Source organism: Macaca nemestrina, chromosome 14, assembly GCF_043159975.1.
Source record: "Macaca nemestrina isolate mMacNem1 chromosome 14, mMacNem.hap1, whole genome shotgun sequence".
NCBI lineage: Eukaryota > Metazoa > Chordata > Mammalia > Primates > Cercopithecidae > Macaca > Macaca nemestrina.
This window is the reverse complement of record NC_092138.1, coordinates 70,849,514-70,871,763: the sequence shown is the minus strand read 5'-3', so window position 1 is coordinate 70,871,763 and position 22,250 is coordinate 70,849,514. Positions and strand designations below refer to the sequence as shown.

At 41.1% G+C, this 22,250-nt stretch overlaps 1 protein-coding gene across 12 annotated transcripts in view; it reads right to left on the bottom strand.

Annotated features, from left to right (window-relative positions):
- The window catches only part of LOC105480968 (inversin), a 321,354-nt gene that overhangs the window by 53,183 nt on the left and 245,921 nt on the right, over positions 1–22,250 (bottom strand). For all 12 annotated transcript variants that reach the window (XM_071078077.1, XM_071078078.1, XM_011740189.3 and 9 more), the window contains 2 exons: positions 14,717–14,929; positions 1,836–2,119 (listed from right to left, as the gene is read on the bottom strand). In XM_071078077.1, coding sequence (XP_070934178.1) covers positions 1,836–2,119; positions 14,717–14,929 — 497 coding nt within the window. The remainder of the gene's footprint in view (positions 1–1,835; positions 2,120–14,716; positions 14,930–22,250) is intronic.

Below are 22,250 nucleotides of genomic sequence, written 5' to 3'. Positions count from 1 at the left end.
GTGCTTCAGCCTCCTGAGTTGCATGTACCACCATGCCTGGCTAATTTTTATATTTTTAGTAGAGATGGAGTTTCGCCAAGTTGGCCAGGCTGGTCTTGAACTTCTGGCCTCAAGTAATCTGCGTGCCCCGGCCTCCCAAAGTGTTGGGATTACAGGTGTGAGTCACTGCACCCAGCCTGTAATCATTTTATGTATACTTTTCTGTAGTTGTTCTTGGCTGGATTAACGTGTGGCTCAATAATAATAGTTACTGAAAACCTATGATGAGTTATGGGCTGTAACAAGTACTCTACATGAATTATTTCTATCCATAGCTACCTTGTGGTGTAGAAAGTATACCCTCACTTCATAGCTAAGGAAGTTAAGGTTCAAAGAAACAGGTTGAACTGTCCAAGCCCTGAATTCAGTAATCATGAAGTTCCAGAGCCCCCTTCTGAGAAAGTCCATAAGGTCAGGGCTATTTTCATAATAATACGAAGACATAATTTGCCCTTTTCACTGTGTTGGCATTTGCACTTAGATTTTGAGAAAGCTCCTACCATTTTCTAACTTCTAAGAGTAGCTCAATGTGTTTAAATTGCTTCATGCAAACAATAGGGTTTGTGCTGCACACTGTTCCTTCTGGGAGTCTGGAATTTTGGCATATGCTAGGCAGAGGGTATCTATGTGACTGACTCCAGATAAAAATCCTGGAGTCCTAGGTTCATGTGAGCTTTCTTTGTCAACAAAAGTTTGTCTGACTGGTTGTTAAATTTATTGCAGAAGGAATTAAATGTGTTGCGTGTGACTCCACTGGGAGAGAGCCACTGGAAGCTCGTGCCTAATTTCCTCTGGACATTGCTCCATACACCTTTTCTCTTTGCTCATTTTGCTTTGTGTCCCTTTGTTATAATAAATCCTAACTGGGAGTACAACTATATGCTGAGTCCCCCTAGTAAATCCTCCAACATCACCAAACCTGGTGGTAGTCTTGGGGATGGGGATCATGGGGACCCTTGACATAGAGGTAAACTCTAAATAGGATAAACTGCAAAAACCCATGCCAAGACACATCATATTAAACTTCTGAAAGCTAATGATAAATTTTAAAATCTTGAAAGCAGCCAGAGAGAAATGACATATTACCTAGGACTGTTACTGAGAAACACCAATTTGAAGGACAGTGGATTTCTCATCTGAAACCATGGAAGTCAAAAGGAAATGGCACAATATTTTTCAAGTGCTAAAAGAAAAGAACTGCCAACCACGAATTCTACATCTGTATTAATGATTCTTCAGGAATCAAATAAAAATATTGTCAGACAAAGGAAAACTGAAAGAATTCGTTGCTAGCAGACATACCCTTAAAGATTGGCCAAAGAAAGCTCTTCATACAGAAAGGAAAGGATACAAGAATCTTAGAGCATCAGGAAGGAAGAAGAAACAACAGAAGAGCAGAAATACGGGTGCATAAAATGTTATTTCCTTTGTGAGTTTTATAAATTGTATCTCATGATTGAAACAAAATTTATGACACCATCTGATACCTAAGCAATGATACTTAAAAGTGGACAAGATAAATGGAAGTGAGGTTTTCACGCTTCACTCTAAAAAAGAAAAGAAAACAAAAAACCATAAATCAATCAAGATGGAATGCTTAAAAATGCTGAAGTAACCTACAGGAAGTGAAAAAAAGAGAACTGAGAACCAGAGGAAACAAGTAGAATACAAATCATAAAGTGGTGGTCCTAAGTGCTAATATAACAATTATCTTAAGTGTAATTGGTCTAAATACACCAAAGAAAAAAGCCCACAGTCCGTGGGCCAGCAGGAGATGACAAAGGCAATACACCTACCATTTGGCCTTCTGGAGTTTGTTCCCTGCAAATCCGAGGAAGCATACTGCTCCTTCTGGAGGGCTCTGCCTAGAGACCCTCCTGGAGATCCTCTGCTGTCTCTTGGCTCAGGGCCTTGGGCCACGTTGCCAGCAGGAGGCTGCTTGCTGGGGGCCCGGCTCTGCCTGCTGGGTGCATCCCGGGTGCTGGGCAGACAGGGAAGGGCCTGGGGTCTGCAGGAATCTGGGCTTTGCCTTCCTTTTTGCTGTTCTGCCTCTTTTCGTTTGTTTTCTTCCTCTCGCTTTCTGGAAGCAAAGTCAAAGAGGAAAAGGAAAAAAATGTAAAGAGTATCACCTGCTCAAGTGTCTCTGTGTGAGATTTAAATTTTAAGAGGCGCTACTACATCACAGGAGATATTTGGAAATTTGCATTTTCCAAGAGCAGTCTTTTCTCCAGATAAAATAAAAACCACCTCTTTCACACCAGGCCTTATAGCCCAAAAGATGACGGAGCTGAAAAGTTTATAGATCAGTCTTTGTGCTGTTGAGACACGAGAGATAACCAGGCAACTTTTCTGAATGTGAAACATAACACATTCCCAACGGTGTGTATGCCCCAAGCTTGTGTGTGATCCCTGGAGCTACCTGTACCACCACCCGTTTTTCTCCTGTTTCAGAAGGCACACCAGAATGCAACTGAGAATGACAGTCAAAGGGATAACTTTGAATCTGCTCTATTCATTTAAAAAAGCCGATTGGCAAACCTTAATGATCATATAAAAAGTCACTTGCAAAGTACCTTGCCAGTGATTAAAACACACCTGTGAGTTGCAAATGCTGCCGTTAAGAGCTCTAGCTAATGAGTCAAATCCACTCATTTTACAGATGAGACCCAGAAGGTAGGGTGATTTTAAAAAAGTCACACATGAGTAGCTGGTGGCAAAGCTGGAACCCTTGGGTAGCAAGAGAACAGACAAGGGCTGGGGAGGAGGGGCCCATCTAAAGATGAGTAGCAGGGTGAGGCAGGTGGGTCTGACGTGGCTCAGAAAGATAGCCCAGGCCCCTAACTAAGGACAAAGGAAGGGGCTGAGTTAGGGGCAGGATTCGTTTGACCACTGCTGTTAATTTGTAGGGATTCCCAAGGCAAAGACAGGAGGAAAAACAAAATTTCTGAGTCTCTCTGCTGGGCACTGAAGATACAGAAATGACGACCACAGATTTCAGGTCCTCCCTAAGGAATCTTCTACCCAGAAGGAGACAGCCAGGAAAACAAAGACCTAATTTATCATGGAAGAAATGTTATATTTTGCATTTATTTATCTTTTTAAAGACAGGGTCTTTTACCTAGGCTAGAGTGCAATGTGCAGTGGTGCCTTCTTAGCTCCCCGCAGCCTTGAACTCCTGGGCTTAAGCGATCCTCCCACCTCAGCCTCCTGAGTAGCATGCGCCACCACACCTGGATAATTTTTAAATTTTTTGTAGAGATCGGTGGGCGGGGTTGCGGGGGCGGGGCGGTGGTCTCACTTTGTTGTCCAGGCTGGTTTTGAACTCCTGGGCTCAAGCCATCCCCCAGCTTTGGCCTCCCAAAGGGTTGGGATTATAGGCGTGCACCACCACGCCCAGCTGAAAAGGACTTTAGTTGTGTGCCCCTCACACTTTATTGGGCTGAATCACCTGGTGTGTTGGTAATTATGGATTCTGACTTAGAAAGGCTGGGGAGAACTCAAGATTCTGCATTTCTAACAAGCGCCCAGGTGATCCAGGTGTTGCTGGCTCTCTGGCCACACCTTGAGTAGCCAGGCTTAAGAGCACAGGAAAGTCTAACATGGACTGCTCACTATACCACTAGGTGGAATGAAATGTACAATATGAAATGTGATTCTCCACATTGACACCAACTTTTTGTAAGGTCCACCTTGCTCACACATGAGCATGCCATCTTTATAGGCAACCTGACAAGGTGCAGGGCTAAGGATCAGACACAGAAGCATGAGACAAGGTGGAGACCCTAAGCTGACAAGCAGTCATAGAATCCAGACTGCCACGGACTACGGCATTTGAAGCAAAGCTTATTTAGATCTCAAGGGACAGGAAAGCCCCAGCTGACAGATACCTGGGTTACACTTTGATTTAAAACCTTGTCAACTTGTTAAATTCCCCTTCTGAAGCTCTTTCTTCCTGTATGGAGTAGCCCCTGATCTGGGGTCCAAGCTTGCTTATCTAACAGTTTTCTATTGAGTCCCATTACCAAGAACATGGCTAGATGGGTCGTGCTAACTCCTGTACAGCTCTAGTGTTTTTATTCGACTCTGGTTTTGTGACATCTTTGCCACCTGCTAATGACTGCGGTCTACAGGCCAGCTGGACAGCCTGTCATCTCAGAACTTGAGATTCATATGGATGCGAGCAGGCGCCATTTCAGTGTGATCTGTCTGGGACAAGGCTGCTTTTCAGAAGAAGGTGGAAGCATCTGGGTGGCGGAAGTGCTGCTAATAGATTTAATAGCCTTGCTCCAGGAAGGCAGAGGAAGAAGGGCTGTGCTTTTTATCAGCACCGATGAGCAGAGCTGTTTTAAGGGAATGATATTGGCTCATTAGACAGACACATGTGGGTGTCTGTCTGGGTTGGCACCTACATGGATCTCACTGCCATTAAGGGGGACTCTGAGGTGACAAATTAGACTTTGTTATTTGAGCAGTCTCCTCTTTCTTTTTAGGAAACCAAACAGCTCCTTATTCAATTCCAAGAAGCTTCTCTGTAGCCAGTCCCGGGGCAAACCTTATCACTGCAGACCTTTCTGGGCCTTTAAACAAAGGCAGTCACATGAGGAACAGGGGATCCAGCCTTTTAAAGTGGTCAGGACACCCAGAAAGCAAGAGGGCTTTGACTTCTGGAGATTGCTTTGGAGGGGGGATACAGGGGAGTGATTTTTCATTTTGGTAGAACTAAGTAAGCAGAATTAGGAGACAGAATGCAATCATCTGAATGAATAATTAGCCCCTGGTCTTATAAATATAATTAATTTTTTTTAATTGATGCATTTTACATTAAAAAAATCTTCCAGGTGGCACATGGCCCACAATTGTGAAGTTCTTCAGAGCAGTGGTTCTTGATGTAATAGCAGTGATCACTGGATATTGGGGGAACCCACCCCCGATAATTCAATGTAGGTTCTTTTCTATTTTCCCTAAGTGTCAGCCGGTCTGAGAAATAAAGGGAAAGAGTACAAAACAGAGGAATTTTAAAGCTGGGTGTCCGGGAGAGACATCATTTGTCGGCAGGTTCTGTGATGCCCCCTGAGCCACAAAACCAGCAAGTTTTTATTAGCAGTTTTCAAAGGGGAGGGAGTGTACGCATAGGGTGTGGGTCACAGAGATCACATGCTTCAAGGGCAACAAAAGATCAAAAGGCAGAAGGTCAGGGCGAAACTAGAATCACTAATGAACTTCCATGTCCCGCTGTGCATGCATTGTCATTGATAAACATCTTAACAGGATTCAAGAGCCTTGAACTGGTCTGACAGAATTTGCCAGGCTGGACTTTCCTAATCCTAGCAAGTCTGGGGGTGTTGCAGGAGGCCAGGGCGTGTTTCATCCCTGATCTGCAACTGCATAAGGCAGACACCCCCAGAGCAGCCATTTTAGAGGCCTCCCCAGGAATGCATTCTTTTCCCAGGGCTGTTAATTATTAATATTCCTTATTGGGGAAAGAATTCAGCGATATTTCTCTTACCCATTTTCAGTAATAAGAGGAATATGGCTCTGTTCTGCCTGGCTCCCAGGCAGCCAGACTTTAAGGTTATCTCCCTTGTTCCCTGAAAATCGCTGCTATCCTGTTCTTAAGGTGCCCAGATTTCATATTGTTCAACCACACATGCTTTATGAACAATTTGTGCAGTTAACGCAATCATCACAGCATCCAGAGGTGAAATATATCCTCAGCTTACAAAGATGATGGGATTAAAAGATTAAAGTAAAGACAGGCATAGGAAATTATATGAGTATCGATTGGGGAAGTGATAAATGTCCATGAAATCTCCACAATTTATGTTCTTCTGTCACGGCTTCAGCAGGTCCCTCTGTTTGGGTTCCCTGACTTCCCGCAACAATTGGGAAAAAACGGAGTGGGATTAAAACTGGAAATTATGCATAACCTATATCCTATTTTATCTATATTGCTGCCTTAAAACTAAAGCAGCAGCAGTAACAACAACAACACAAACAATTCAGCTTCTGAGAGTTGAACATGACCCCACATGTATGTGTCTCCCTGGGGAAAAAGTCCAGAACCATTGCTCATAGCGTAAGAGTTTGAAGAAACCACAGTATATTGAGGGTGACACCCTCATTTGGTAGATAAGAAAACAGGCAGAGAGGTAAGTGACTTACCCAAGGCTACATGGTAAACTACAGACAGAGCCAAGATAGAACTCAGCTGCTTTATCTCCTGGTAAAATTCATCCCCATGGCAGAGTTGTTTTTAAAAATTTCACCTAACTTCTTCCATTATTTAAAAAATTAATTGGGTCATATGAAGAAGCTGGGGATGCCACTTCAAACTAATCATTCGCAGTATTTAAAAATGAGCTTTCTTTTTTATTTTTATTTTTAGAGACAGGGTCTCACTCTGTCACCTAGGCTGGAATGCAGTGGTGCAATCATAGCTCACTGTAACCTTGAACTTTTAGGCTAATTTTTAAAAAAATATTTTGTAGAGACAAGGTCTCCCTATGTTGCCCAGGCTTGTCTTCAACTCCTGGCCTCAAGTGATCCTCCCACCTCAGCCTCTCAAAGGGCTGGGATTACAGGTGTGAGCCACTGCACTCAGCCATACCTAGCTTTCAATGTAGTGTTTAGTCCTTAGCTCTTAGATTCAATAATTGTCCTGAAATTTAAATGTTTTTTCCTTAAGTTATAAAGAAATGTCAAAGATCTTTAATCAGGGCCAGGCACGGTGGCTCATGCCTGTAATCTCAGCACTTTGGGAGGCTGAGGCGAGTGGATCATGAGGTCAGGAGAGTGAGACCATCTTGGCTAACATGGTGAAACCCCATGTCTACTAAAAATACAAAAAATTAGCTGGGCATGGTGGCGGGTGCCTGTAGTCCCAGCTACTCAGGAGGCTGAGGCAGGAGAATGGCGTGAACCTGGGAGGTGGAGCTTGCAGTGACCCAAGATTGTGCCACTGCACTCCAGCCTGGGTGACAGAGCGAGGCTCTGTCTCAAAAAAACAAAACAAAACAAAACAAAAACAAAATTTAATCATGAAGGTACACTATGTTATAAAGATCTATTTTACTTGTAAAGCTTAGAACAAATATCAGAAAAAGAACCAATATTATTCTAGTTGATATGAAAAAATTTTAAAAGTTCTATGACACAGCAAACAACACTTCTGCAGGAAAATTATTAACATGCAGAATATTAGTAGATAAAATAGTCCCACCTTTCTCTCTCTCTTTTTCCTACTATGTGAAGAGAAATTGGGTAGACGATAGCTTCTAATGGGCTGCTAATTTAGTCTGGTTTGTACTGTCTCTTTTAGAGCAATTTTTGTAGCTCTTCAGAGGCTCACAGGATAAGAAAGTGAGAAAGTCAACTGGGGATCAAATCTTTGACAACATCTGTTTCAGGTCCTGCGCTCCACAGGGCGAAGAGGGGTTTCCAGACTCTCAGCTGATGGGACTGGGGCTGTCTACCCAGGAATAAAAGATTTACAGGACACATCGCTGCTTCACATTGCTTGAGGGCTATTATGGGGCAGAGATATTCCCCCAAAGCCCCCTAAAACCAAATCTAAGACCCACAGATAGAAATTTTTACAAATTACTAGCCTGGATGAAAATCTGGCAAGAAAAGGGCTAAAAAGAAGCTGAGTGATCAGAAATTTTAACAAATTTTAACAAAAGCTGATCAAGGGAAGTAACTTAAATGACTTGAATGTACGATGGCTTCAGCATCTCAGGAGTGGATATATCTATTTGTGCAATATGGCAAACTCTTGACTCTGGCCCTGCATAGTTGGAGTTATGGAAGTTGATATTTTTTCTACCCCACTATGTGCCTTCTAAATACTGCGACCCATAAGAGAGTTCTATTTGCCCACTTTTGACATGAAGAAATTAATTCTATCAGACACTGCAGAAACAGGCAGGCTCTTTCCCATCCCATGAATATTCAGGTTTCCATTGCCATGAATACAAGACCTAGTGAGGTCTGAGAGATGTGATTAAAATGCTTCTACAGAAAAGAGAAGTCTACTTAGTGTGTCCAGTTGTACTGATTTAACCCAGCTTTGCCTAAATGCTGCCATTCTAATTACTTGTCCTGGTGTAGGCTAGGGACCAATCGATATTTGTAACTTTCTCAAGGATTTAGGAGAATATTGGTGTGCTCTGTTCTGTTAGTTTTGAGGCTAACAGGAAGAGTGTTATTGAATTACATTATAGAATTGATAATGGTGGCTTGGCACCACTCTCTTAACAACGAATGGGATCAACAGTGGCATAACTGAATGAGCCAGATGGTTATTCAATCAGATGGTTGCTAGCATCTGGGGACAGCCTCTAGCATGGGCTTGGCTGGTAGGAGGATTCCCTTGAACCAAGTAATGGTAGGTAGCTTGGCCTTGAGACTTAGATCCATGTGCCATCTCTCTTCCTTACTAGCTGTGTGACTTCAGGCAGGCTAACCTTTTTGTGCCCATCTATGCATTTATAAAATGAGATTAAGGACAGCTGTCATGTCTACTTTTTAATATTTATCTATATTTGTAATATCTAAAATCCACATTATTCAATCGGGCTTCCATTTCTTATGGGTATGTTTTTGGTTCCTAGAGACAAATTAACATCAACTATTTGGCTAAGCTTCCTTATATCTTCTAAACAAGAAACAGGGTATTTACCTGTAGTTGTTCTTCCCAATATTCTCTTTTTTTTTTTTTGAGATGGAGTCTCGCTCTGTTGCCCAGGCTGGAGTGCAGTGGCGTGATCTTGGCTCATTGCAAGCTACGCCTCCCAGGTTCACTGCCATTCTCCTACCTCAGCCTCCCGAGTAGCTGGGACTACAGGTGCCTGCCACCATACCTGGCTAATTTTTTGTATTTTTAGTAGAGACAGGGTTTCACTGTGTTAGCCAGGATGGTCTCGATCTTCTGACCTCTTGATCCGCCCACCTCGGCCTCCAAAAGTGCTGGGATTACAGGCGTGAGCCACTGTACCCAGCCCTTCCCAATATTTGCTAAATCTGGCAGGGATAAGACTTGTAAACAGTGTGAGTCTAAAACGTTTACAGAATCATGGTTTCATGTTCAAGTACAGACAGCGGTCAGCCCCTTTGCTCTGGTCTTTCTTTTTAAAATCAGAACACAGACTGTTATAATCTGTCAAATGATAATTTTCTCATGACCAATATTCAGGGAGTTGGAAAACCAAATGAATATATAAGTGCCAAAGAGTGTTGTGAGGAGAAGTGGTATATAATGTGTTTGCTGCCTTGAGCAAGACAAACAAGTTAAAGTTGTACACTTATAGAGAGTCACAGTATAAGAACTGAAAGAGACCTAAGAGAGGATTTGGTCCAACCCTTCCATTTGACAGATGGGGAAACTAAGGTCTACAGTGATCAATGGCTTATGTAAGGTTTTAGACCCTTTGTAGGGGAATTTACTGAACATTTATTTATTGAATGCTTACTACATACCAAACATTCTAAGGTACTAGAGATGTTGAGGTACATAACACACAGTCCCCGTTCTCAAGAAACTGACAATTGAGTTGGGGAATCAGACCCATACGCTCCTGCCAATAGTGAGTTCTAGATGTGATGAGTGCTAAAGGAGAGGTAACTACACAGAGCTATGGGAGGATGTGGGAGGCACTCACTAATTAAACAGGGGGAGAAAAATGCTACATATGAAGAATGAGAGAGGAGTAAACTGAGAGGTTACTTCAGGCAGAGGGAGAAGCACGCATGAGCAGAGACTCAGAAGAGATCTCAGAGACCAGCTCCTCACATAATTTTTTTTTTTTTTTTTTTTTTGAGACAGGGTCTCTGTCTGTCTTCCAGGCTGGAGTGCAATAGTGTGATGTAGCTCATTGCAGCCTTAACCTCCCTAGCTCAAGTGATCTTCCCACCTCCCTAGTAGCTGGGACTACAGGTATAAGCCACCACACTGGCTAGTTTTTGAATTTTTTTGTAGAGACGGGGTCTCACTATGTCTTGAACTCCTGGGCTGGTCTCAAACTCCTGGCCTGAAGCGATCCTCTTGCCTTGGCCTCCCAAAGTGCTGTGATTATAGGCATCTTTACATAATTTTAAAAATGCCTTATACACTATCATGGAGAGATGATAATTCCACTTCTGTTGGATCATTTCCAGTGAGAGGAAAATATTACCTCATGAGACAAAAAAGATTTAGCTCTCACCTTTTCAGTTGGTGTTGCATGGTGTCTAGGAGTTTGTCAGATTTTTATCTCTTCATTGTCACTGAATAACAGGCATAGAAATAGCTGATCTTTAACTCCCTCTTGAGGGAATAAGAAAATGTCGTGTGTCTTAGGACCTGTGACTTACAGAATGTTAGAGCTGGGAGGGACGTGAGAGATCATTTAGTCCAGTGGTTTTTGTCTTTTTGTGTGTGACTCATGGACCCCATTTGGAGAATGTGATAAAGAAAGTCTATAGATGCTCTCCCGCAAAACGCATGTGTGCTTCTGACACAAAATGCTGTGTACAGTTTCAGGTATTCATGGATCCCTGAAGCCCATCTTGAATTAAGAAACCTTCTTTCCATTTTACTGACGAAAATCTGAGGCTCAGAGAAGTGGAATGGCACGAAAGAGAACAATGGAAGTAATTCCCCATGGGCCAGATGACTTTGTGAGCAGATGAGTCAGACACATGGGCCAACCATTAACAATCTGGTGATGTTCAGGGAAGCACTGACTAATTACGAAGTGAAAAGGAGACGAGCAGTAGCAATGGAAGTGTTATGAGCAGTTTTTTAAAAATCTGAAAGTTGGTTTATGAAAAGGGGATTTAGATTTTTCTCTTTGGCATCCAGGGGTAGATTCAAGTCCAAAGGGTAGAAAAGAACTTTTGCTAGACAGAGCCCTCCACTAATGGAATATGTTATCTTGAGAGATACAGGACTTCTTGCACTTGACTTTTTGGGGGACACAGAACCACCTCTCGTAGAAGGGACTTAAGCATCACAAGAGTTTGAACTGGGTGACCAAAACTGGACATGATGATGTAACTCTTAGAAACATAATCACATATACTAGCTAGGAAGAAGCTCAGGTCTCCCAGACAGAATGGTAAGTGAAGTGAAGAAAGTTCAGGTTGGGAGGGTGGTGGTAGTGGAGAGAAATGAGACTTAGAAATGTAAGTGGAAGTGAAAGAAATGTTGAAGGATCTTACAGAGCACCATGGCTGGTATTTAAGAATGAGGGGACTGGGCGCGGTGGCTCATGCCTGTAATCCCAGCGCTTTGGGAGGCCGAGGTGGGTGGATTGAGGTCAGGAGTTTGAGACCAGCCTAGCCAACATGGTGAAACCCCATCTCTACTAAAAATACAAAAATTAGCTGGTTGTGGTGGTGCACACCTGTAATCACAGCTACTTGAGAGGCTGAGGCAGGAGAATGGCTTGAACCCAGAAGGTGGAGGTTGCAGTGAGCCGAGATCAAGCCACTACACTCCAGCCTGGGCGACAGAGTGAGACTCCGTCTCAAAAAAAAAAGAAAAAAAGAATGAGGGCTTGTATAGAGTGGTGGTGGCACAGAAGAATGAAAGCAAAGGCTGTTAAAGGGGGAATGCACACAATCAATGGTAGCAGCACTAGCAAGCACCTAAAAAGGCCAGAACAGAGACAGACTGTGGTGATGAGCTGTTTCCATCTGCATGTCTGTGTGTTGCAGAGTCTGAAGTTATAGTGAAAACAGGACATGCAAATGGAACGTACAATGATCTAAAGTGTTGGCAAGTGACAAAAGCATAGCAGAAATGCCCACTAGGCAACTGAAGATATGAGATTAGAGTTCCAGGAGGTCAGGGTGTGAGACAGATTAGGGGGCTATCTATAGACATGAATTAATTTAAAATTTAAGAGTAGATACATTTTCAATGGAAAAAAGTAGAGCATGAGTAGAAGTCTAAGAAGTTCGCCTTCAAGGCTGACTGCAGTGTGGAGATGGAATAATTTAAAAGATGTGAGAAAGGAGAGTCAGAGAGTTACAGGAGGTCTGAGATTCGAGTGAAATAAGAACCTGGCAAAAAGCAAGCTTCAGGGAAGAAGGGTGATCAACAGAAATATGGTTTTATTTTAGTGAGCACTCAACTGTGTGCTTTGGCAGGTAAATTATAGTAATGTTCATTTTGGCAACAACATAGGCAGTGCAGTGTGAATTATAAAGTGCTTTTAAATCGATTATAGATATATGTTAAATAGCATTTTCTAACATTACCTGCCTTAGTAAATATCACTACAACTTTTTTCTGTCCCAGTTTCTCTTTCAGTAAATTAGAAATTACTTTACTTAAGTTTAATAAGTGCCTTTCACATCCTCATTTTAAGGAAGATGATTTCTGCCATCCTAACATAATAAACTAGGAAAGGTACACCAAGGTGACATGCTGTCCCTGGGCCAGCTTAGTCAATGAGGCAGCAGCAGCAAGGACTGAGTTTAGCATCCCGATGTTTGTTTCTTCAAGCAAGAATTAAAAGCAAAATTAAACACTGACTCAGATTTTAAGAAATAACTTTTGAGAAACAGAACAAATGAAATCAGTTTCTCCACCATTTAAGTATATCTCTTGGAGATCTATAGCCTCCCTTTAGGGGACATACAAAGTCAGTTGTGTAGCCTTTGTTGAGTCCCATCTTATATTCAAGCAGATATGACTGCAAATTTTGAAAATAGATTCTCACACATTAAACTGGAGCTTATGGAAAACATCAGTAGAACGAAACACAACATTCCATCCCTTTACAGAGATCATTTACTTGCAACTCAGGATAATTGGTCATGTGTATTATCTACTTATGGTTGCCACTCACAAGCAGAGAACTTTTATAAGAAGGCTGGAAAGAGAGGTATATAGAGGCTTTTAGGTTGATACTGGATTCTTTGGCAAAAGTGAAAGGAAGAGGGCATCATTAAGAGAAGAGAGCAACATAGTATTTCCTGGGATACCATCTACTTCAGTAGCTTCAGAGTCACAGAAAATGGTGTGTTTCTATAAATCTTATTTACTGAAGGCTGACATGATGATTAACATTCCAGTACATAGTGGTATTTAACTTCTCATTAAAATGACTTATCTTGCCTCTTATTATTACTTTTAATGATTATTTAGTACACTTATGCTTCCCCCTTGAGGGTAGGATGTAGAAGGATTTAAGAGTTAGAAGGACTGAAGATTTAGATTTAGAAACATTCAAGATACAGCCAGGAAGTTATCTTTCAAGAATCTGCCCAGACTGGGCACAGTGGCTCATGCCTATAGTCCCAGCACTTTGGGAGGTCAAGATGGGCAGATCACTTGAGGTAAGGAGTTCAACACCAGCTTGGCCAACATGGCAAAACCTCATCTCTACTAAAAGTACAAAAATTAGCTGGGTGTGGCAGTGCACGCCTGTAATCTCAGCTACTTGGGAGGCTGAGTTATAAGAATCACTTGAACCTGGGAGGTGGAGGCTGCTGTGAATGGAGATCATGCCACTGTACTCCAGCCTGAGTGACAGTGAGAGACTGTCTCAAAAAAAACAATCTGCTTGCCCACATCTTTATCATCAGAGTTTATGGTGTCTGTATTTGCTAATGTGGTACACTGCTGCTATTTAAAATACTTCTACCCAACATATCTATCAAAGAAAAGGCAAACCAAAGTATAATATAAAATAAATCTTTTTTTTTTTTTTTTTTTTTTTTGAGATGTAATCTCACTCTATTGCCCAGGCTGGAGTGCAGTGGTGCCATCTGGGCTCACTGCAACCTTCGCCTCCCAGGTTCAGACAATTCTCCTGCCTCAGCCTCCCGAGTATCTGGGATTACAGGTGCTAACCACCACGTCCAGCTAATTTTTGTATTTTTAGTAGAGACAGAATTTCACCATTTTGGCCAGTCTGGTCTTGAACTCCTGACCTCAAGTGATCTGCCTGCCTTGGCCTCCCAAAGTGCTGCGATTACGGGTGTGAGCCACTGCACCCAGCTTTAAAATCAACCATTTATGTGAAATAATCAGAATGTGTAATAGGCACAGTCATTTTGTATCATTGCCCAAAAAAAAAAAAAAATGCGAAGTCCTTGAGGCAGGGGGGATTTTGCTTTTTTAGTTGCCATTTTCTCCCTAGGCACTAGCCAAGCGTTTTGTCTGCACAGTAAGCATTCAATCAATATTTCTTGAGTAAATTATTTAGTACAGATGTTTTAGGAAATGGGTGAAGGACAGTAAGCTATTTATACAAGTTGGTTGCTTTAATCAAATTAAAACCAGACTTAGATTGATCTAGTGAAAGTAGGCTAGATACTGGCATGTTTCTTTTGGAAAGAAAGAGAGGAAGGGCAAGAAGGGCAGTTATTTCTTTACAGCTTATTCTAGGAAGCAATCCCATCCCCAACTCCCTGCCATGAGTGGGAGTGCTTTGTCCCTGGGCTGAAACATTGGGACTAATCTAGAGGAATCACCACCCAGCAAAGGTTAGGCCTTTGTCCTTCACTGCAGCCTCGGTCCCAGAAGACGGAGTGCTGAGAAGAGGGAAGGTGACTGGTTGCAGGGACCAACAGTAATTCACATTCTCATCTGCTTCCCTCTCCTGGACACCCCAGCACCCCCCACACCCCCACTTCCACCCTGATTCTGGGTGGCGAGAGTGCAATCTGCATAGCTCACACTTACTTGGCAGCAGCATCTTTTCTCAACTGTTCATGCTTCATGAGGAGATTTTTCCTGTCTCGGAAGGCTTTTCTGACCTTGTACCCTTTGTAGACAGCTTGGATTTTGAAGGCGGCGATGTCTTGAATGGCTGCGATGGACAGGGCACCGTGCTCCAACATGAACTGGATCACTTCATGGCGCTCACCAAGCAAAGCATAATCAAGGGGTGTGTATCTGAAGTGGGAGGAAGATTTCTTTTTTTTTTTTTTAATTTTAGAATGTAATTCAAGGCACAATTAAACTGAAAATATTATCATGCAGCAGAAGGAAACTTCATTCTAAGATATGGAATATTCCCCAGGCAAAGCCACCTTCTCTATAACAGGGCTGTTCTTTTTTTCTCCAAGGGGCACAAAACAAGGTTGACTACTGTGGGTCAGGTGCTTTGTGCTGCTAACCATGGCAGTTCCTGAGTTTTATTCCCTGGCAAACAAATAGGGGCCTATTGGAAACACATGATCACTTCCCTTCTTTCCCATGTGCCAAATAATTCCCTGCCCCTATCTAAAAAGGTAGTGAAAATATTAATTGTGAGATTTGTGAATTTGAGCCCATGATTACTGACAGTTAATGCTTATGAAGTAAAAAAACAGAGCTCCAAATGGAGAAATTCGGTATATGATAAGAATGGCCCTTTACATTTCTGCAGAAAAGATGGATTACTAAATAAATAGTGATGGGACAACCAGGTAGCCATCTGGGGAAAAAAAAGAGATTCTTATACCACATTTTATACCAAAATAAATTCTGGACAGAGCAAATACCTAAATATTTTAAAAAGGAACCATGAAAGTACCAGAAGAAACCAGGAAGATTAAAAACAAAATGATGTTGGAAGTCGTTTCTAAAAAAAAGATACAAAAGGCCTGGGTGCAGTGGCTCATGCCTGTAATCTCAGCACTTTGGGAGGCTGACACGGGTGATCACTTGAGGTTAGGAGTTCGAGACAGCCTAGCCAACATGGTGAAACCCCATTTCTACTAAAATTAGCCAGGCATGGTGGCACATACCTGTAGTCCTAGCTACTCAGAAGGCTAAGGCAGGAGAGTTGCTTGAACCCAGGAGGTAGAGGCAGTAGTGAGCAGAGATCACGCCACTGCACTCTAACTTGGGCAACAGAGTGAGATGCTGCCACCAAAAAAAAAATAAAAAATTTCAGAAACCATAGAGAAGACTGACAAATCTAACCACATAAAAATAACAAAATTTTACAGGGTAAAAAAACCACCAAAGACAAAGATAACAGTTCCCAGAAGAGTAAATACTAATAGCTCTTAACATATAAAAAATACGTTCAACCTCACTCACTTAAGAGAAATATGAATTAGACTAACATGAGAAAGTACCTTTCAATGATGATCAGATTTGCAAAAATCAGAAAACTTAGTAACACACTGCACTGGCAAGGATAGAGAGAGTCAGGCTCTCTCATATACTACTTTAACTTTTAGGGAGGATAATTTGGCAATATTTATCAAAATTATTCACATATATATGCCATTTGACATAGCCATTTCACTCTTAGGAATTTATCTTACAGATCTGCTCTCATGTGAAATGCTTTATGTACAAAGCTGCTCATGGAAGTACAGTTAGTCATAGCAAAAGAATAGAAACAACCTCAATGTCTATCAACAGAGGACTGCTTAAACAATGCACAGGCCATCCATAGAATGAAGACATCTGTATATGCAGTCATTACTGCTGTATATGAATAAATAAAGAACAATCTCCAGGATGTATTGTTAAATGAAGACAAAGAAAAAAGCAAGAAACAGGAGTTATTATGGCATGTTCCATTTGTATATTAAAAAAAAAAATCCCTGTATGTTTATCTATAAAAATGTATTTCCAGAAGTTTTCCAAGAAACTGCTAACAGTGATGCCTCTGGGGTAGGAAAACTAGCTGTCTCAGAGGCAGGGGTAGGAGGAACATTGAGTCTTCAGTGAACGTCCTTTTAAATTTCCTACAGTGTATATACATCACTGTTTTGACTATAAGGGATGAATATTATTGTCATATTGTTGTATATTTAAATCTCAAATGGCAGCTTTCTAGATGTGTTATTTTTGGCACATTTTTTTTCTTTTTTTTTTTTTGAGACAGGGTCTCACTCTGTTGCCCAAGCTGGAGTGCAGTGGTGTGAACACAGCTTACTGCAGCCTCAACCCCTTCTGGGCTCAAGTAGTCCTCCTGCCTCACCCCCCCAAGTAACTGGGACTACGGGCATGTACCACCAAATCTGGCTAATTTTTGTTTTTTTGTTTTTTTGAGATGGAGTTTTGCTCTTGTTGCCCAGGCTGGAGTGCCATGGCGCAATCTCAGCTCACTGCAACCTCTGCTTCCCAGGTTCAAGCAATTCTCCTGTCTCAGCCTCCCGAGTAGCTGGGATTACAGGTGCATGCCACCACACCCGGCTAATTTTTTTGTATTTTTAGTAGAGACAGGGTTTCATCATATTGGTCAGGCTGGTCTCTAACTCCTGACCTCAGGTGATCCACCCACCTCGGCCTCCCAAAGTGCTGGGATTACAGACGTGAGCCACTGCACCCGGCCAATTTTTGTATTTTTTGTAGAGATGGGATTTCACCATGTTCTCCAGGCTGGTCTTGAACTCCTGAGCTCAAGCAATTCTTCTGCCTTGGCCTACCAAAGTGTTGGAATTACAGGCGTGAGCCACTGCATCGAGCCCATTCTTTAAAAAAAAAAATTCTTTTTAAATTTTGGAAACATAAAAAATTGGGTAAATACACAGAGGAAAATAGCTATCATCCATATTCCCACCTTGAGAATTAACCACTGTTCATATCTGGGAGATATGATTTCCTTTTTTAGAGAAAAATTACTTTGTCAAAATGATATAGATTTTATGAACTCAAACACTGCAGAAAAAGAAAATTGAAGTAAAAAAATTCCCCTAATTCTACCATCCAACAATGGTAATGATGACTATCACTTTTTAAACAACTTACTTTACATTTCTAAGCCTCAGTTTTCCTCATCTGATAAACAATGTAATACACTGCAGACCTGGCATAAGGAGAAAATGGAAAAATAAGTATAAAGAGGATAGCAATGTTCCTGGCCCAAAGGAAGCAGTTAATAAATGTCAGCTCTGATTGTTGTTATTACAGGACATTCACTGCTGTATGGTTTGCAATACCATAGCAGCTTATCAAAAATATTATCTCCATAGGACCCAAACCAGTATCTATGACCATCCCATGACCATCACTGATGCTGATTCCTCTCAGGATGACTTTGACCAGCCCAATGCCATCAAAGGTCTTGGGAGAAAACATCAGATGATTTATGAGGCAGAAAAAAGGATGATTATATGGATGCATGACTAGACATAGAAAATCATCCGATTATAGAAAAAAAATGATTTCTCTTCAAAACTTACATAACAGTCACAGTTAAGACATAAAAGGAAGAGGTTTTTCATTTTAGGAGTATTTTGATCACTTTAGTAAGGAAATTGAGTTTGGGAGGAAACCCCAAACACTGAAATTAAGGAACTTCCATTTTAGGACAGCTTCATTTGCCACTTACTGTTCAGGGACCAGAAGGCTGTAAGTAAAGAGGCATCTATATAAACTTTAAAACATTATTTATAAGTGGATAGCATTTTTTAAATTCAGGAGAATTAAAAAAATTCTTGCTACAAGTTATAAAATGCCTTTCTTGATTGTGCTTTCTCTAATGGAAAAAATTACCATAGAGTCATTAAACCATGCAGTAATAGAGCTAAACTGAATTTTAAAGGTCATTTAGTTCAATACCTTCATTTTATAAATGGATGAACAGATTCAGAGAGGTTAAGCAACTTACCAAAGGTTATGTAAATTGTTTCTATAGAATGCAGACTAGAACTAAGATAACAAGTCTCCCAGTTCAGTAATCTTTCCACAACACGTATATCAATTATTTAGTATGTTTCCTATCGAATAAAACTGTTTCTTAAATCAGTGTGCAAACAACATATGTATTTGGTAAGTCTGATTATTTTTTCTATAATTATTAATAGGTAGTATCCTCCACATAATATATAAGCAGGATTAACAAAATTTAGTTTATAAAATGTAGGGCCCAAATTATTTCTTTACCTACAAATATTATGAAAGAAAATAACATGTAGCTTAATATATCCTAAAGAATGCTAATCTGGGAGTCAGGGGACCTGTGTGACCCTGGGCATTCTCTTCACTTCTCTGGTCTTTTGTTTCCTTATCTGTAAAAGGGGAAAGGAAGAAAAGAACTAGACTTCTTAGGCTGCTTCTGGATTGAAAATTATATCTTAAATATTTTTACTGTAAAAAATTGTATTTTTATTATGAAAAATTTTAAGCATAAAAAATGTAGAGAGAATAACACAATAAACCTTTACACACTCAATACCTAAATTTAACAATTTTTTGCTACATTTGCTTCATCTAGCCCCTTCCTTTTTATTTTTGCTAGAGTATTTTTTTTTTTCTTGAGACAGAGTCTCATTCTGTCACCCAGGCTGGAGTGTAGTGGCTCAGTCTTGGTTCACTGCAAGCTCTGCCTCCCAGGTTCACGCCATTCTCCTGCCTCAGCCTCCCAAGTAGCTGGGACTACAGGCACCCACCACCATGCCTGGCTAATTTTTTGTATTTTTAGTAGAGACGGGGTGTCCGTGTCAGCCAGGATGGTCTCGATCTCCTGACCTTGTGATCTGCCTGTCTCGGCCTCCCAAAGTGCTGGGATTATAGGCATGAGCCACCATGCCTGGCCTTTGCTCGAGTATTTTACAGCTAATCTCGGAACTTCCATCATTTTGTCAGAGGTGTTGGAACCAGAGGACTCTACCTTGAGTGAGGGCTAGGAAAATGAGGCTGGGGCTTGCTGGGTTGCATTCCCAGAAAGGTATTCCTAGATGTTTACAGTTAAGGGAACAGACTGATAATGTTTACTAAACAGACCCAGACTTGAGAGAGTCCTAATATCCTGATATCTGGAGAACAAAGGCATTCCTAATTTTGCTTTAAAGATAATAATATTGATTCTTGCAAAATGTAGTAATTAAGAAAATGAATTCTTTATCACAAACCCTTGTAGCATAGCACATCTCCCCATAATCTTTTTTTTTATCCTGTATATAAACAAACATTATACCTAGAGTGGACTCGTTCCTCCTCTTACTTTCGGGAATGCCCTACTCTGTCTATGGAGTAGCTGTACTTTCACCACTTTACTTTCTTAATAAACTTGCTTTTGCTTTGTACTGCGGACTTGCCCTGAATTGTTTCTTGCGAGAGATCCAAGAACCCTCTCTTTGGGTTGGGATTGGGACCACTTTCCTGTAACATCTTCATCTCTATGTGTCTAAGTATTCATCAGTAAATAATGCGGGCATAGCCACAAGGTCATTATTATGCTAACAAAATTAACAGGAATTCCTTAGTAAAATCTAAGGACCACTTCATAATCAAATTTACCCAATTTTCTCAAAAAATGCATTTTTGTAATTGGTTTATTCAAATCAGTATTCTCAATATTTTATTCAGAGACACAATCCAAATATCTAGCATCATTTTAAGATTGAAGTCTATACCTAGCATTTAAAACAAGTGTGATCATAAAACACATTGTGATTATTACTACTGAGTCTTTCTTTATCCCAAATTCAATTTAGAAAAATTCAAGTGCTGTGAATATTCCCATCAGTGTTGGGGTGAGTGTGTCAGATAGTTATTGACTGAAAGTCAGCAGAAGCTGGCAAAAATTATGTCTATACGGTGTTCATCAACTGACTAGTGTCAATGTATGAGAAGTAAAAATTAGCCCTACACTGATGGTAACCAACCAAGAAACAATGTGGATATAGACAACAGACAAGATACAATTGGACCTGCCATATGGCAGGGAATGGTCTGATGGGATGAGTAGAATGCCTAAACTGGAATGTCAATAAATGTAAAAGGCAGTGCCAAGTTCTGACATTTGTACATCAAGGTACATTGCTGATGAAACATTAACAGAGATTGGGTTATTGCCACTGTCTCTTTTTATCTATGGTTTGGCAAGTACAGTTATGAGGATTTTTCCTTTGGTCTTTTGGTCTGTAATTAACATATGCTTATTCTGGGAGACAGTAAACACCTTAATTCATGCAGTTACTTAGGTCTCATATTCAAGGTTTAGCATATAAACGGAAATTGAATTAAAAAAATTTCATTGTTTCCTTAAAAATATAGCAGTCAGGTGGTAAATGCTATTACACAGAATAAATTTTTGTAGAAACAAAACAAGTCATCACTAAGTCTGAGGATTCTTAAACTTTCTTTTTTTTTTTAGAGTTTCAAAGGGAGACATCTTCAGCTGTCCCTCTAATGAGAGAAGTTTCTGAAAGAAGTGGTAAAGGGGTTGGTTCTAGCAAACAGGAACATGTTTCCTCTGAGACGGACCTAGAGAAGTCCCTTCTCAACAAAGTTTCCCACCAACTAATAGAAAGAAAGAATGGGTGGTGGCTAAGAAGATGAGAATGGTATTATAGCAGGAGCCATTTTAGTTAGAGCATCCATGAAACATGGAAACTAACACAAAGACCTAGGTCAGAGGGATTGTCAGAGGCGTGTGAACTCCATCTTAAAGAGGATCTGGTAAAATGAGGCTGAAACCTGTTGGGCTGCATTCCCAGAAGGTTAAGGCATTCTAAGTCACAGGATGAGATAGGAGGTCAGCACAAAATACAGGTCATAAAGACATTGCTGATGAAACAGGTTGCAGTAAAGGAGCCGGCCAAAACTCACCAAAACCAAGATGGTGACCAGAGTGACCTCTGGTCGTCCTCACTGCTACACTCCCACCAGCGCCCTGACATTTTACAAATGCCATGGCAAAGTCGGGAAGTTACCCTATAAGGTCTGAAAAGGGGAGGCATGAATAATCCATTCCTTGTTTAGCATATCATCAAAAAATAACCATAAAAAAACAGGCAACCAGCAGTCCCCGGGGCTGCTCTGTCTCTGGAGTAGCCATTCTTTTATTCCTTTACTTTCTTAATAAACTTGCTTTCACTTTGCACTGCAGACTTGCCCTGAATTCTTTCTTGTGCGAGACCAAGAACTCTTTAGTGGGGTCTGGATCGGGACCCCTTTCCTGTAACAGGACCTCAGGTATGGAAGGGTGATCACAAACTCAGTTGTTACCTACAAATTATGAGAATCTTCCTAGATCTAAGACCACCAAGAATCGCTCTTCCTTAGACTTCACATTGTTTGCTCCTTTTTTTTTTTTTTTTTTGAGACTGAGTCTCACTCTGTTGCCAAGGCTGGAGTGCAGTGGCATGATCTCTGCTCACTGCAACCTCCACCTCCTGGGTTCAAGCAATTCTCCTGCTTCAGCCTCCCGAGTAGCTGGGATTACAGGCATGTACCACCATGCCCGGCTAATTTTTTTGTATTTTTAGTAGAGACGGGGTTTCACCATGTTGACCAGGCTGGTCTCGAACTCCTGACTTCAGGT